Source organism: Chrysemys picta, chromosome 16 (genome assembly GCF_011386835.1).
Source record: "Chrysemys picta bellii isolate R12L10 chromosome 16, ASM1138683v2, whole genome shotgun sequence".
Classification (NCBI taxonomy): domain Eukaryota; kingdom Metazoa; phylum Chordata; order Testudines; family Emydidae; genus Chrysemys; species Chrysemys picta.
The window spans coordinates 23326311-23341408 of NC_088806.1; the positions used below are offsets into that span (position 1 = coordinate 23326311).

The 15098-nt window shown below is 46.0% G+C and overlaps 2 protein-coding genes across 5 annotated transcripts in view; both read left to right on the forward strand.

The window, feature by feature from the left end:
* The first annotated feature begins 5 nt into the window (after window positions 1-5).
* On the forward strand, window positions 6-4990 carry LOC122173883 (uncharacterized protein CXorf65 homolog). Its single transcript, XM_042851925.2, has 5 exons — window positions 6-464; window positions 800-837; window positions 2920-3006; window positions 3547-3663; window positions 4908-4990. The coding sequence occupies exons 1-5, from the start codon at window positions 295-297 to the stop codon at window positions 4988-4990; spliced, it is 495 nt and encodes a 164-aa protein (XP_042707859.2). The 5' UTR covers window positions 6-294.
* Window positions 4991-5267: 277 nt separating this feature from the next.
* SCN3B (sodium voltage-gated channel beta subunit 3) overlaps window positions 5268-15098 on the forward strand; it is a 125164-nt gene continuing 115333 nt past the window's right edge. The window contains exons 1-3 of one of the 4 annotated variants that reach the window (XR_010593119.1): window positions 5272-5406; window positions 6657-6761; window positions 6865-8114. The gene's annotated coding sequence lies outside the window, so the exon portion shown is untranslated. Of the gene's footprint in view, window positions 5454-6656; window positions 6762-6864; window positions 8115-15098 lie in introns of those variants that run through there. The other 3 variants (XR_010593118.1, XM_065569232.1, XM_065569231.1) reach the window with 3 other exon arrangements.

The window sequence follows — 15098 nt, forward strand, 5'->3', positions numbered from 1 at the left end:
TTAATAGCTTAGGAACATTAACTCAAGCAGAAATGTGTCTGACTTCTGCAGTGCGGACTGCAGCCTCCTCCCTTTCTCCCCAGGTGTCTTCAGATCTCTTCCAGGTAAGGTATAGTAAGGTAAAGCTGCCTGGCTGGGAGCCAGCATAACACCTTGGCAACCCACACAGGCAGGTGCCTGCTAGTAGATTCCAGCAGCCTCGACCAGGCCCCTTTAATTGATAGAAGTGATATTTATTCAGCTGTCGCCTCAGGAAGAGGCTTTTGAGCCCTGCAGGTTCCTAAGCACAAACAAATGTTTACAGGGCACTTCTGCATGGCGTATCTACAGGTGGCGTCATCAGTGAGAGAAACAGTTGGCACCTGGCAGCCGGGACAGACGTGCTCAGTTTGGCTTTTACAAGGTGGTTGCCTGGTCAGATGTGAAGGAATTTCAGGGTCCTTCCCCCGGGGGATGTTTTTCAGGTACCTACCCCTCTTAGATGTTGTTTCCCTCACTCATTCTGTGCCTTGGTTCTGACTTTCCTTGGCCTGCACAGGCAAACTGGAACATGGGGTCTGGTTACCGTTGCAGCTCTGACTTGGGGGAACATAGCCACTTACCAGCACCCTGAGGATCTCTTAGCAAAGGACAGGCCGGGAGGAGTCTATGGAACACAACTTGGCTAAGAGCAAACACCTAACTCAGAGCATTCGCAGGCGGGACTTAAGCCAGGCTCTGGGATTGCTTTTCTGTGTCCGTATATGATGGTGGGAAAATTGTCACTGGTCTCTTGCTTTTTTTTTTTTTTTTTTTTTAGGTTATTGGTAGAAATGTTTATAACGGTGCTTCATGGAGGTAAGTGACTTGCCAGCCTTGGATTTCTGTTGCCTCCTACATGTCCATAAGGAACTTAGTCACTCAGGACAAAAGAGGCAATAAAGCTAGCATTCCTGTCCCCCATTGGTATACTGTTTTTGGCAGGAAAAAAAATAAAATATTGCATAGAAAGTGATTTTCTTTTTCAAAATTTCCTACAAAAAATACTTGGTATTTTTTGTCCAGCTCTAATGTTAGGAGAAGGTAAGTGAAAAGTTTCCTGGGTGAAATTTTCAAAAATGTCTAAGTGACTTGGGAGCCGAAATTGCATTTTCAAAAGTGATTTAGGCCCAGATTTTTAAAAGGCATTTAGGCATTACTAGGCTCAGCCTTGCAATCGCTAACTGATTCAGGCACCTAAATCTCATTTTCAAAAGGTATTTAGGCCATGAAGAGCCAAAATCCCCTTGACAGTTGATGAGATTTAGGATCCTAAGTGTTTAATCACATTTTAAAATGACATTTAGACTCCATAATCAGTGAGGCATTGCAAAGCTGAGTGCAGCAGTGCCTAAATACCTTTAAAAATCTGGCCCTAAGGGCCTGAAGGAGCTTGGTCATAACCTAAAATGTAGGTCACCCTAGAACTGTGAAAAATTCACACCCTGTACTCTACCGTTAGGTTGATTTAACCCCCACTGTAGACAAGTGTCGCTTCTGTAAGTCGTTCAAACCCGGAACGAAAAAGGAGAGAGACATCTGTCTCAGGGCACTCCTGATGGAGTCGGCGCTGACTCCGGCACCGGAGCAGAGGTCTGACTCGGCCCCGAGCAGCGCAGCGTCGGTACAGAGTGCCCCGCTGGTGCCATCTACGAGCCAGCACCGATTCCCCGCCCCAGCCCTGACCCCGGCCAAGAAGCCCAACATGTCTGTGAGGGGAAGATCTCCCACATCTCGTAAGGGAAAGGAGAGGGGCGGAGGAGAGCCAAGACCCATGCTGGGCGGCTCAACACCTCCGTCAGGGAGTCAGGCCCCAGCTCATATCGAGTGGTCGAGCCCCTCCCTTACTATGCCCGCCACACTGGACATTGACGAGGACCTCTGTCAACTCGAAGTCCCGTCGACGCCCGAGGCCCTGCAGGCAGCGCAGGAGATCCTGATGCTACCGGTGCCGCCCACACTGGCTCCAGAGGTAAACCCGCCTTGGGACCGTTCCGAATGTCCCCACCTCAGCAGGGGGGACATCCCATCAGCGCTCGCCCGCACGGAGCCGTCATGCCTCGGACTTTGGGAGCAGGCTCAGAGAAGCCCTCTTCAGTCTCCGGACCCTGGGCACCGATTGGAGGCACGGCTCGCTGGTAACCTGACGCAGACCTGCGCAGTATCATGCCCCCGGCATGAGCGTCGAGACTGACCCATTGTGTCTCCAACGTCTCGGCACTGGTCCTGCAACCAATCAGCGGAATGGGGTCACCGGTCACCTACCTGCCGGCACCCGTTGCCAAGACGCGAATCCCCTCTATCGACGAGATTCTACCAATGACCGTCCTGCTCTAGATCCCGGTACAGGTCAAGCAGCGTGAGGCGTAGATCACCGGTCTACTGACACAGATATGCCAAATGCCAAAGATCCCCGGGGTCCCGTGGGAGGAACTCATCTCAGTCGGATAGGTTGGAGTCGAGGCACAGCGGCCTATGGATACTGCTAAGGGAAAAACTTCCAGCACCGATGCATGTGGCAAGCACACACACCTAATATGGAATGGACATAAGCAACACATCTTGAAGAACACCAGTTACGGAAAAGGTAATTGTCTTTTTCCCCCTCATCCAGAATTCAACCATCCTGCTGGGACAGGCTAAGCCAGAATAGCTTAGGGAGAAAGCTTTTGGTTTTGTGCAGAGCTCCCAGCCAGACTGACAAGAGGGAAGGAAAGGGAGACAGTTGTACTGAGGCTCCAAGCTCAATATCTGTAACTGGGGTGAGATGGGGGCAAAATGGTAGGGGTGGGGCTTCAGTGAACATGATGTACCAGAGCCCCGTATTTCTCTCGATGGGCCTGCTCCCTGCAGCCACAACTAGTTTAAGTTTTGCCCCATGAATTATGTCTTTCTCAACAGAAAACGAAAAGACCCTTTTTAACATTCACTGCAAAGTCCAGCTTCTCCTGGAGAGCATCAAACACTGCTGTGGCTATGAGAATGAAGGTATGGTGGGTCACTGTGCCTTTCCAGGGGCCCTGTCTTGTTACGGCTGTGCTTGACCATGCAGTTTGACACTAGACCGGGTTTCTGCCGACTTTCACTTTCAGGGTGGGGGCGTCCTCAAGCCTTACGGGGTTGAAGTCTGAGAGAATGTTCACGCTAACTACCTGCAGATTGTAACTATGGAGTCCATGAGGCTCTGCTGATGTTCCAGTTCAAATCAGGCCATAGGGGCCAACCTCTGGTGCTCTTGCATGTAATCCCATGTATAGTTGCATACAAAGGCTCCAAGTTACCATGGTCCCAGTGTGACATAACAGGAAGCCAGTGTCTCTAAGGAGGCCCCATGAACTTGTTAAATCACATGAAATAAGCTAATAAGATGTAGGTTTCTAGTTACCGGTTATGGATTCTAGCTGGTCCTGTGCAGATTTTTATGCTCAGAACAAGAAAGATTTTCATTTTAGAGATGGGCCTGAATCATACTCCTCCTGCTCCCAGACTTCGCTGGCCTTCAGCCCTTATCTGTGTCATGCTTTGCAGGTGAAATCGAGCTGGCAGACGTGAGTGGCCAGGTGAAGAATTTGCTTCAGAACCAACATTGCTATGCCTCAGAGCTTCTGAGCGAGAGAGAGATCTGTGTACTCCTCAGTGTCACACGTAGGTACAGCATTGTCGGTCCCGCAAGAAGAAAATGCCTCTGCCTTTTGGCCACTAGCGTTTTGATGACTAGCAAAAGAAATGGGGGGCTTGTAAAGGAACACAGCACTTGGAGGGCATGGTGCCAGCTCTCCCTAGCATTCCAAATGGGAGTGGTGAGATTTCCTACATCCTCTAATACTTTGCCACTCAAGACGTGGTACAAGGCATGGTGACCATTCTCCTTTGGGATAGGCACCGTCACACCTCTAGCCTACCACAAGGGTCCTGGAGCTGCAGAGCACTTCCCAGACTTATTCACAGGTGCTGTCTATGCTTCGAGCATGTTCATGAGTGTTCCCCAGCATTGTGAAAGAGGTTTCCATTCAAGACCAAAGTGATTTATCTTGATCAGTCCCTTCTGTAGCCTCTTCCAGAGAAAAACAAAAGACTTTACAGTTTCAGGTTATACAGCACCTTTCATCTGTAGATCTTACAGCCCTTTGCAAAGCAGGTATTATCACCCTTCTTTTTTCAGATGGGGAAACAGAGGTAAAAAGATGTTATGGTTGAAATGTTCAATGAGGATTAATTTGGGGGTTTCCCAACCCAAGCTATGCATTTCTTAATAGGCAGCAGGTTTCAAACAAAAGGATGTATTTCTTCACACAATGCACAGTCAACCTGTGGAACTCCTTGCCAGAGGATGTTGTGAAGGCCAAAACCATAACAGGGTTCAAAAAAGAACTAGATAAATTCATGGAGAATAGGTCTGTCAATGGCTATTAGCTAGGATGGGAAGGGATGGTGTCCCTAGCCTTTGTTTGCCAGAGGCTGGGAATGAGTGACAGGGGATGGATCACTTGAGGATTACTTGTTCTGTTCATTCCCTCTGGGGGCACCTGGCATTGACCACTGTTGGAAGATGGGATACTGGCCTAGATGGACCTTTAGTCTGACACACTATGCCGTTCTTATGGTCTTATGTTCTCAGAGATGCTGAGCATCTACAACTGCAGTCAAAGTCAATGGGAGCTGCAGGTGCTCAGCACTTTCTGAATATCAAGCCCAATGTGTCTAAAGTTGGGCACCTCCAATCAGAGGCCACTTCTGAAAAATTTGACTTGAATGACTAGGCCAAAACTACATAGTGAGTCACTGTCAGATTAAGATTTCCTGGTGCCTAGTCCCAATTCCGGCCACTAGACAGTGCATCCTCAGGATAATTGTTTCTCTCTTTATGAAATTCCTTTGTCCCCTTTCAGGTGGTGAAGGTTCTTCAGAGGTAGTATTTACACCACTACTGAAAGATGAAGGAGTTATTAACCCTAAGTTCCTTGGTAAGTAGTGCTAGTGAGCTAGATGGTCTTATGAGACTGATACACAAAGCATGTTAGGATGTTGGGTTTATTTCCAAGATAAAAGAAGATACCATCTCAGCTGTATTGCTCAGGAAGGGATCAAAGCCCAAGCTAAGAGAGAAAGATTTAAATTTTCAGTCAGAAATATTTCTTTGCAGTTTCTTGGAGCCAAATTGGCATTGTTAGAGGGCAGCAGGCCTAGCTTAGAGGGGATGAGACAGCTCAGATTCACCTGGGAGTAGTTAATTCACTGAGTAACTAGGAGGTAGTCAATTAGGCAGGGAAGCACCTGAGCATGATACAAGGTTAAGGATCTCAATTAGAGAGGGAACTTCTGAGCAGAAAAGCTGCTGCTGCCAGTGAGACTAAGGGATTGCAGAGAGGGACTTCTTCCAGCAGACTGGTGAGAAACTGCTAGACAAAACCAACACCTCAAAGAGGGAGAAACAGGTTAGGAGGCTGGGGAAGAAAGACTACAGAGGGTGAAAATAGCTTAGAGGACAATAAGGGATGGAGAAGGACTGGTTCTAGCCCTTTCAAACACAGGCCCTGAAGTGGAACCCAGGGATTGGTTGGGCGGGCCTGGGTTCCCATACCCACTCCAGCCAGGGAGTTTTAGAAATGAGGCTCCTAAACCCTGGAGACCTAGGGTAATAAGTTCCTGCTAGAGCCATGCTTGCCTGCAAGGGGGTGCTTAAGAAGCAATGGTTCCTTTTCTACAGGTATTTATATCCAAAGTGCCTCTGAATTTCCTTCCATTTGGGGTGTTGTATTGCTGTTTTAGACAGGAGCAGACTTGCATGCTGCAGGCAACACATCTCTCTCCTGGGAAAGAGTGTGCTCTTTTGTTTCAATTTACAGTTAAATTAGTCCAGCATTTCCTGGGAGTGATACGTGTTTTGGCTAACATATAACCCATAGAGAAGGTTGCGAAGAGCAGGAAGCACTTGTCTGGGGACCAGCCTTATTGATTGCCCATATGGTTTTGCAGTGGCCTAAACTAGTTACCTAGTAGTGTTGTGGCCCTATGGCGCTCTTGATCCAATGGCTGGATCAGATCAATACAGGTAGCCAGCATAATAATCATCATAATGTCAATCAGTGTCTGAGATGATTGATTTATTCTGCATATACTTGCATTCAGAGCCTGAATAGTTGATTATATTTTGTAATTGTAAGGAATATTTTATCTGAAGAGCTCTAGGCACTTTGCAAATGTTAAGTAATTGAGTCATAACCCTCCTCCCAGGATTTCTGATCGGTAAGTATTATTGTCCTCTTTTTACAGTAGTGAAATTGAAGCACAGAGCAGATAAATGACTTGCACAAAGTCACCCAGTGAGTCAGTGGCAGAGTTGGAAAGAGAACCCAGGAGGTCTTGTTGCACTGTCACCTTCTGTAATCACTTGACTAAGCTCCTGGAGCTGGGAATAGAATCCAAGAGACCTGACTCCCAGTCTCTTGTTAGAATAACTATACTAGACTCCTCCTTAAACTTTGATTTATTTTTTTTGGCCTTTTCATTTCTGTTATTAATTGGAGAATTAGTGCTACAGTTGGTTTGGGTGAAATCAGATAGTGAGTGCCATGGTGGTACAAGTGTTGAAGTTTCCAACCTTTCCAACTCAGAATGCTTTTCTCCTCTCTCTGAAGCTAAACTGGGTAACTGGGAAGATTCCAAGGTCTCTTCTACCAGAGTGAAATCCAAAAAGGCTGGCAAAAAACCAACTGTGCTCTTAGAGCTTCCGTCTGCAGAAGGTGAGTCTCTGAAACCTAATGAGGAGACAATAGGGTTTAATCCTGTTATGTTCCCTTTAGATTTCTAGCACCCACCCATGAGCATTGTGTGTTTCTGCTGCAGGCAAACGGAGTCCATCGCCCCAGGGCAACAGGACTAAATCTATGATTTCCTCTCCAAAACAATCCAGGAGACCCTGATAGTGGCAAATCCCAAGGGATGGTTGGTGCTGAGCTGTTGGAGGACCTCTCCTTTCCGGCTGCCATTTGAAAATGTTTCACGTTTGCTGGCTTGTTCCTTGGTGAAGCACCTGTTGGATGGGTTGGGTCCAGGTCGGAGTCTGGAACACTAGGAACGTTACATGCGTGTATTGCCTTTCATTCTGAATGACCCCAAATTTACTGTGGAAAAACACTTCCATTCTCTGCTGGCCAATTGGAAAGGAAGTGAGATAATGGCTTCCTTCATGCTGGCTCACAGAAAAATGCAAAGTTGCATCTAAAGAGGGAGTAGCATGACTTAGTGATCTAAGTATGGGCATAGAAGGGGAGACCTTCTGAGCTGTAATCCCTTTATTGAGCCCTGCTACGCTGGACCACTGATTTATTGTTAATTCAGCAGAAAAGGTCCATGTGGTGCTTGACAGACCCATTTAAAATCACAGCTCCATCCCACAAGGAATTTACAGTCCAGCTAAAACTCTTTAGCTGGTGGCTAATCTCACTGAGCTACTACTTCAGTGGGATTACTCCCATACTTGGATTTAGGCATATGCTTAAGTACCTTGCTGAACAGAGGTTGTAATGGTTAATTCATTACACTGAATTATCACTTTATGTGAAACGTACTATAATGTTAGCCTGGAAATTGGCTGACCTTCCTTTTGTAAGGCCTGGGTCATGTATCTTTGGTCCTTGGCTCCTCCAGTGGATGATTCAGATGAAACCGCTCAGAATATTAGCCTTGCCTGGTGGTTTTCTCCGCACTGCTGCAAAAGTGACAACTCTAGGAGGTTTATAGCTACCTGATTAGGAGAGCTTATGCAGGCAAAATATTTACCGAAGCCTGAGTAAGGACCACAGGTTCAGGCCCTATAAGATTACTAGGTTATTGGATGTAAAATACAACTTGCACTGATGTCATGGTTAATGTGTCACCAGCTTTATGGGTACCGGCTGGAGGTTCTTTTGCTGCTTGGCTACTTTCTCTGTGATTCAGAATTCTACTTTGCTCCTTCTGATTCATGTAACCTTTGCTTTATGTTATGTACTTCATCCCTTGGTGTGTCAGTGAACCATTAGGGCTGTTTGTGTTGAATGGCTTTCATACATGTCTCCCTTACAGAGAAAGAAACATTAAAATAGTAGAAAGAACCAGGCGTACTTGTGGCACCTTAGACTAACATATGTATTTATTTTGCTGATACAGACTAACGTGGCTACCCCTCTGACTTAAAATAGTAGGTTTCTTTGGAGTTACTCTACATTTATACCAGAGCAATCAACAACACAATCTGCCCCCTGACCCTCTGTCTTGTGAATGAGTTACAGGGTCTACCATGGAGCGACAACAGGCCCCAGCTACAAGTGTCATGTTTGGGGTGGGTCTGGTCGGAAAACTACGCAAGCCTCTGAGGCTTGGGTCATGTCAGCTCTACTCCTCCTGCCCATAAGGCCGGTGGCTGTGTCTGCGTCCCTCACTCCTGTTGGCACTGTGCTGTACATGAGCATGCCCAGGAGTCGCAGTGCCTCTCATCGCACCGCATGAGAGCAGGCCAGGCAACCACCAGCTCATGCATCTGTGGCTGCACCAACCCCTAGGCAGCAGTGGTGCTAACTCCAGTTCAGGGGAAATGTCAGGGTTGGGTGGGAAAACTACTTGACCTGCTCGGGTGGGTGTGGGCCCATTTCAGGTTTGGGTCGGGCTAACAACTTAGGCCCAAGCAGACCTCTACTCTGTGGTACTAGGATCAGATTCAGTTCTCATTTACCCTGGTATTGAATCCAGAATGGGCCAGTCCAGATGGTCATATTAGATTTCATTCTAGGATCTCAAATATATTGCTTAGGTGGTGTGTTATCCCCATTTTCTAGATGGAGAGACTTAGGTTACACAGACAGGTTAAGTGACTTACTCAAGGTTTCACAGCAGCTCGGTAGCAGAATAGAGGTAGCCCTCCCAATCCTGCACTCTGATCACCAGACCACGTTGTCACTAATGTTTAAGCACCTCTGAAAAAGAAAAATGATCCTGGGTTTAGTGTGAGTGAGGCAAGATAGTTTCACCTTGACAACAGTCTCAGTGTACCTTAGCAAAGACCCAAGCACCTAGTGAGCGAAGGCATAACAATGGAGTCCCTGAAAGGCAGATGCTGTCAGACAACAGCCAGGCCACAGGATGAGGAATGAGGTCTCCCCTATAGGCAGGGTCTGCACAACATAGCTGTGATCTTCAGAGGAGTGGAACTTCCAAAGAACATGAGTGGAGTCAATGGAAGCGGTGGATGCTTAGCACCTGTGAAAATCAGGCCGCCTGCGTTTAGTGTGGCTTTAGCACCTAGAGACCAGACTTCTAACAGAGTTCAGCATCCCGTAGCTAAGAGGTACCTAAATCTATGACAATGGCAGATGCAGGAGGCCGAGTGCTTCTGGAAACACATGCCACGGATTTAGATCCTTAAATGGGGGCTGAGTAATCTTGAAAATGTCTGGAATGATACTGTTTGTACTGGTGTGGAAGGGTGTTTTGTTGACCGATTTCTGTGTATATACTGAGGGTGAAATCCTGTCCCTACTACTGACTTCAGTGGAGCCAAGATTTCACCACAAATGCTATTAATATATACAGTGAGTTGGTGGGGGAGGTGGTTATGTCATTGTAGGTGCTTATTTTGTACCTCAGTGCAAATAGGGTTATTTTGGGTCTTTTGGCAAGCAGTGACCTGCGTGCATGTGCACTGAGTAACTGTATGCAAATTTGTCCTGTCGTCTCCATCCTCACTCAATAAGACTAGCATCTTTATTTACATATCTCCGTAGACTGGGCATTTCATATCTAAAAAAATCATCATAAAACAATCAGGGTGATGCCTATACAAAGCATCCTAATTTCCTTAATAAAAAATAAGACCAATTATAGCCTATTAAAACAATTCTGGGGCCAGCTTCTCTCCCTGCAGGTGGCTCAAGTTGGACTCAAAAGTAGTGAACATTTCTGACAACGTTGCCATGTGTTCTGGTGTCCTTCTCTGTAAAATAAGAGTGATAATTATTTGTGTGTCAGAGGTGCAGGGAGGATGAATTAATGAACCATTCTAAAGCCCTTTGAAAATGAAAAGTGCTACAAAATGCTAATGGTTACCTGAGAATCCTGGCCTGATCTAGGATATTGCCATTTTTCCCCTTCCTTGAAGTCTCTCCTTACGATACCCTTCTTCCAGGTGCCCTAAAACTACTAGTCCCTCAGCTGTATGCAAACATTAACAAAAAGATGACATAATTAAAAAGAGATTTTAATAGGATAAACTAATAAGACATGCTATACTTCACTGCTGAATACATGTATTTTTTTCTTGCATTCTATCCTTCATCTTTGGTCTGTCCATTGACTAGGTGGGGTCAGGGACCTTTTCTCTTTATCATCTGTTTTGGCATTATATATGTAAGAAGCAGAGATGAAATTCTACCCCCTTGAAAGCAATGGGAAGTTTTCCCATTGTTGTCTTTGGGGCTAGGATTTCACTCCACGTTTCTAGGGAACTTTGATAATCAAGTATGAGAGGGGTAGCCGTGTTAGTCTGGATCTGTAAAAAGCAATAGAGAGTCCTGTGGCACCTTTAAGACTAACAGAGGTAGTGGAGCATAAGCTTTCATGGGTGAATGCCCACTTCGTCAGATGCAAGTCAACATTCTTATACTAGTCAGCCTGCAGGTGAATTTGAAAGTGGTCATTCACCCACCCAAGAACACCATAAGGAGAATATTTCTCCCATCCTTGATTGTCAAAGAAGCTTCTCCTGCACACATGTATCCACAGTTTGTGCCTAATCATAGCCTTTAGCCTGTTTCACAAGACAGAGAAGAACAAGAGATGGCTGAAAAATTTCAATCAAAATTATTTTCCCCAAAGCATAAATAAATGAACTGTCTTTTTCAACACACTAGAACTTTTCCCAACAATCGATTTCTGCTTTCATAGAAGGCTTTTGGGTTTTCATTGAAACTATTGAGTGAAAATTTAACAACACCAAAAAATATTTGGGTTGGGGGGAAGAAAACTACTTACCAACCACCTATAATTAGATTCATGGTGTTAGGCAAACATATTTTAGCACAGAAGGAGGCCTGATGTAATAGTCACATTAAACCGTGGTAGCACGTTACCGCATAAGCCCATCGGGTGAGTGCCCTTATGCTCTTCAGTGTGGGGATTAGCAGCCTTGGTTGATTCATAGGTTTTAAGGCCAGAAGGGGCTATTATGACCATCTAGTCTGACCTCCTGTGTAAGGCAGGCCAAAGAACCTCACTCAATAATCTATCCTAGGTCATGTAAGTGCTAATCTTATTGATAAGCATCTCAACAGACTCCACTCTCCCTATGTTTTAGATAGGTCTCCAAAACAGCACAATGAAGCAATGGACAAGAACACATTCTTAGTAAAACATAAGGGAAGTCTCCACAGAATAGATGAGACAGCTAGAATGAGAAGTGCATTGTCTTTGCTGGGCAGGGTCGTGGTGGGTGAGGCTGCACGGAGCTTTGGGCCTTAGAACTAGAGCTGGTCCAAAGGTGGCATTTCCATTCTGTGGGAAATTGACATTTCAATAAAGGGTTTGGGCCAATTCAGAACAAAACATAGAAATTTCAAAATAGCCCGTGGAAAGGAAACTTCACAATTTCAGGGGGAAATTGAATTCTTTCTGTTGCATTTTTTTTTCTAGATGAAACAAAGCAGCCAACTGCCCCTGACTCCCAGACCCTGTTCCCAGGAAGTGGGTGGGGGGCAGCCTGGGGAGATCTCTGGAGCCAGGAGTAGCCCAGGGAGTCCCACACCACAGACCCAAGAGTTTAGAAGCCCTGAGAGCTCTGTGGGCTACCAGGCTCCTGCCACAGAGCAGGGAACCTAGATGCTCTGAGACCCATCTTTAAACTGGCTGCCAGGGTGGCAGCTGCCTACAGGCATGAGCTTGCACGATCAGCCCCACCGTTAGTTCATTTTAAACTCTACTTGCATTACCAACACTGCTAAAGTGTTTTGTTTAATGAATTTCTATAGCATTTTTACCTTTGCCTTGCACCACATTAACTCCCCTAACCATCTGCGTGGCCACGACCCTTTTGTGTGGTGTTAAGTTTTCCAGTTAGCGAAGCCAGGGTGGGAATAATATAAACCCATTAAAACTGCTTATCGGCGTTTGGAGATAAGGTTCAGATAATTACGTAGAACTGCCGGCTCAAACTTGCTGCTTCAAGGTGTCTTTCTGTATCCAAACAGAAACAACCTCTCATAAAACACAATGAAACAATCAAAGCGATAACAATAAAAACATAGTTTTACTCTATGAAAAAAGGAGGGAACCAAATTTAGAGTAAAGGATCTACCCACAACCAGTTGTCGCCTGGCCCTTGGCTTCAGTACAATTTCTCTTCCCCATAAAAATGCAATAAATGAAGTCATTATATTTAGTTATTTTTAGTAAAACCTTTTACTGGTTCCAGAACATGGATAAACAAGTAATATACCAAATAATAACTCGGGCACAGAAAGACTAAAGGCAAGGGACCACATTTTGACAGGCATTGAGGTGCCTAATTCCCATTGATTTCAATACCTAAATACTTTTTTAAAATGTAGGCGCCAACATTCAAGCACTACTGAGATCCTCAAATTCCCCTAACTCTCTAGGTGCCTAAACTTCCACTGTTAAAGTCCCTGAGAAGCCTCAGTTTCTGTCAGCGAGCATGTGCACAGCTGCCTCCATCTAGGAACCAGGACCCTATCTCAGGCCAAAGCTGCAGTGGGATCATCAAATGAGGCCTGGGGATGATCCATTAGGTGTGCTCTGAGCCCATCTAAACCCCCATAAAACATAGGAAGCAGCCTGCCCACCTCCCCCTTTGTAACTTTTAGCCCAGTGATTAGAGTATTCAGCTGGGATGTGGGAGACCCTGGTTCAGTTCCCCCCTCTGCCTGATGAGGAGAAGGTATTTGAAGTTGGGCCTCCACTGTCCCTGATGAATGTCCCTAAGCACGGAGCTATGGGTTATTCTAGTGTGGAGCTCTCTGTCTCTCCCAGTGAAGCTTTTCCAATGTGTATAAATAATTACAAATACACTGGAGCAGGGGACTGGAATCTGGTGCTATACAAACAGCAGACAACAAGACAGTCCCTGCCCCAGTGAGCTTACAGTCTATGTAGACAAGACAGACAGGAGGGGAAATGGGCAAAACACACAAGCAGAGTGACTAATGCCATGATAGAAAACATTATGTTGGGAGGTTTAGTTAGGAGGGGATCAACTAAATGGAAAGAAACGTGAAACAAAGGGGGTGGGGGCAGAAGAGGGTAAGAGGGACAAGTGTGGAGTGGAGTTAAGATGAAGAGAGTGAGGGAGGGCAAAAGAAATAGCCAACAAGCACAGGGCAGAGCAAGTCCAGCCAAAACTAGAAATACACCAGAAGTTGTTATATTGAGTAATCAGATATTCATTTATTCAAGTCACATAACCAATGTGGTTTATCTAGCTATGAAACTGGGATGTCTTCTGTTTTCTGACTCCTGCACCTTTAAGTTTCTAAGGCTTGGTCTACACTACCCCCCTAATTCGAACTAAGGTACGCAACTTCAGCTACGTGAATAACGTAGCTGAAGTCGAAGTACCTTAGTTCGAACTTACCTTGGTCCACACTCGGCAGGCAGGCTCCCCCGTCGACTCCGCGGTACTCCTCTCGCCGAGCTGGAGTACCGCAGTCGACGGCAAGCACTTCCGGGTTCGACTTATCGCGTCCAGACTAGACGCGATAAGTCGAACCCAGAACTTCGATTTCCAGCCGTCGAACTAGCTGGTAAGTGTAGCCAAGGCCTAAGGAGTCTCCATGTGTGCTGAGTCCAGCCACCATTTTGCTAACAGAGTTGGCGCAGCCTGTAGCGTGGAGGCATCTTCTGTGCTTTCTCTCAAGAGGACGTTGCTTTTGTTCTTCCTTGTTTGTCAGCTTTCCCTCAGCCTAACATGAATAGTTTTAGACTTGCAAGGGCATGTTTTGCTTCTGGAAACATGAGCAGGAATTCTGGGATTTCCAAACAGCAGAGAGCTCAGAGGACACAAAGGAGCTGTGAGATTGCTTCGGGATAAAAGGAAAGATAAAGAGGTCAAACGCCGGCAAATTTAGGAGCTTAATGAAAAAGAGGAACAACTTGAAACCTATGTCCAGGTCTGATGATTCTCTGTGCTAATGCCATTGATTCATAGATTTCAAGGCCAGAAGGCACCGTTGTGATTGCCACAGTTGCTGGAGTTGCTGCACCTGTGTCCCCTCTTGGAGTCCACTGCTTGGGTCTTAGGCTCATGCCTGTATTTATCTCAGGAAGGAGGGGGAAATTTTGCAATTCTCTCACTCCTAGATGGGCCCCTGTGCTACAGAACTCTGGGTTTGAAGCATTCTTATCCTGCAAGTCTGACTGAATTCGGGCACCTGCAGTTCTTCCATCTGGAGTCTCAGGGGTGGGGCTGTTCCTAAATTACATAACATGTTTTAGTGACTGTCAAGACCCAACCGCCCCTTAAAACACTGAAACAAACGTTCAAAATTAAGGACCCACCTCCTAATGTGTTATGTGATTTAGGGAGAGCCCCTGACCAGCGGTGAATGTAGTGACTAGAATAGACAGCCTCCTTAAAACTGAAGTATTTTTAATCTGAACCATAGAAACAACATTTTTAGAGGGAGAATATCTCAAAACTACAAACCGTTCACACACACGTCTTTCTGACCCAGAGCCCTACTGCTTCCTGGAGGCAGTCTAGGCAGGCCTAGCTTCTCAGACACCCTTAGCGGGCCCCTGTGTCTCCATCTATTTCCTCCTGAATGACTATTGCCTCTCTCTTGAGAGTGTCCCTTTTTAATCCTCCCATAGTTCTTTTGTTGTTCTTGTGTTGGCAGGAGTTTTCCTGTCCTGGTCACAAGCAGTTTTCTGTGTTGGCTGGGACGGAGACAAAATCATCAACGTTAATTGGTGTAGGGACCATCTTTTTGGTCTGTGTCTGTACAGTGCCTAGCATAGTGGGGCCTGGTCCTTGACTTGGGCTCCTGGCACTAGAGTAATACACATAAATAATAGTTCTGACATTCTCCCTT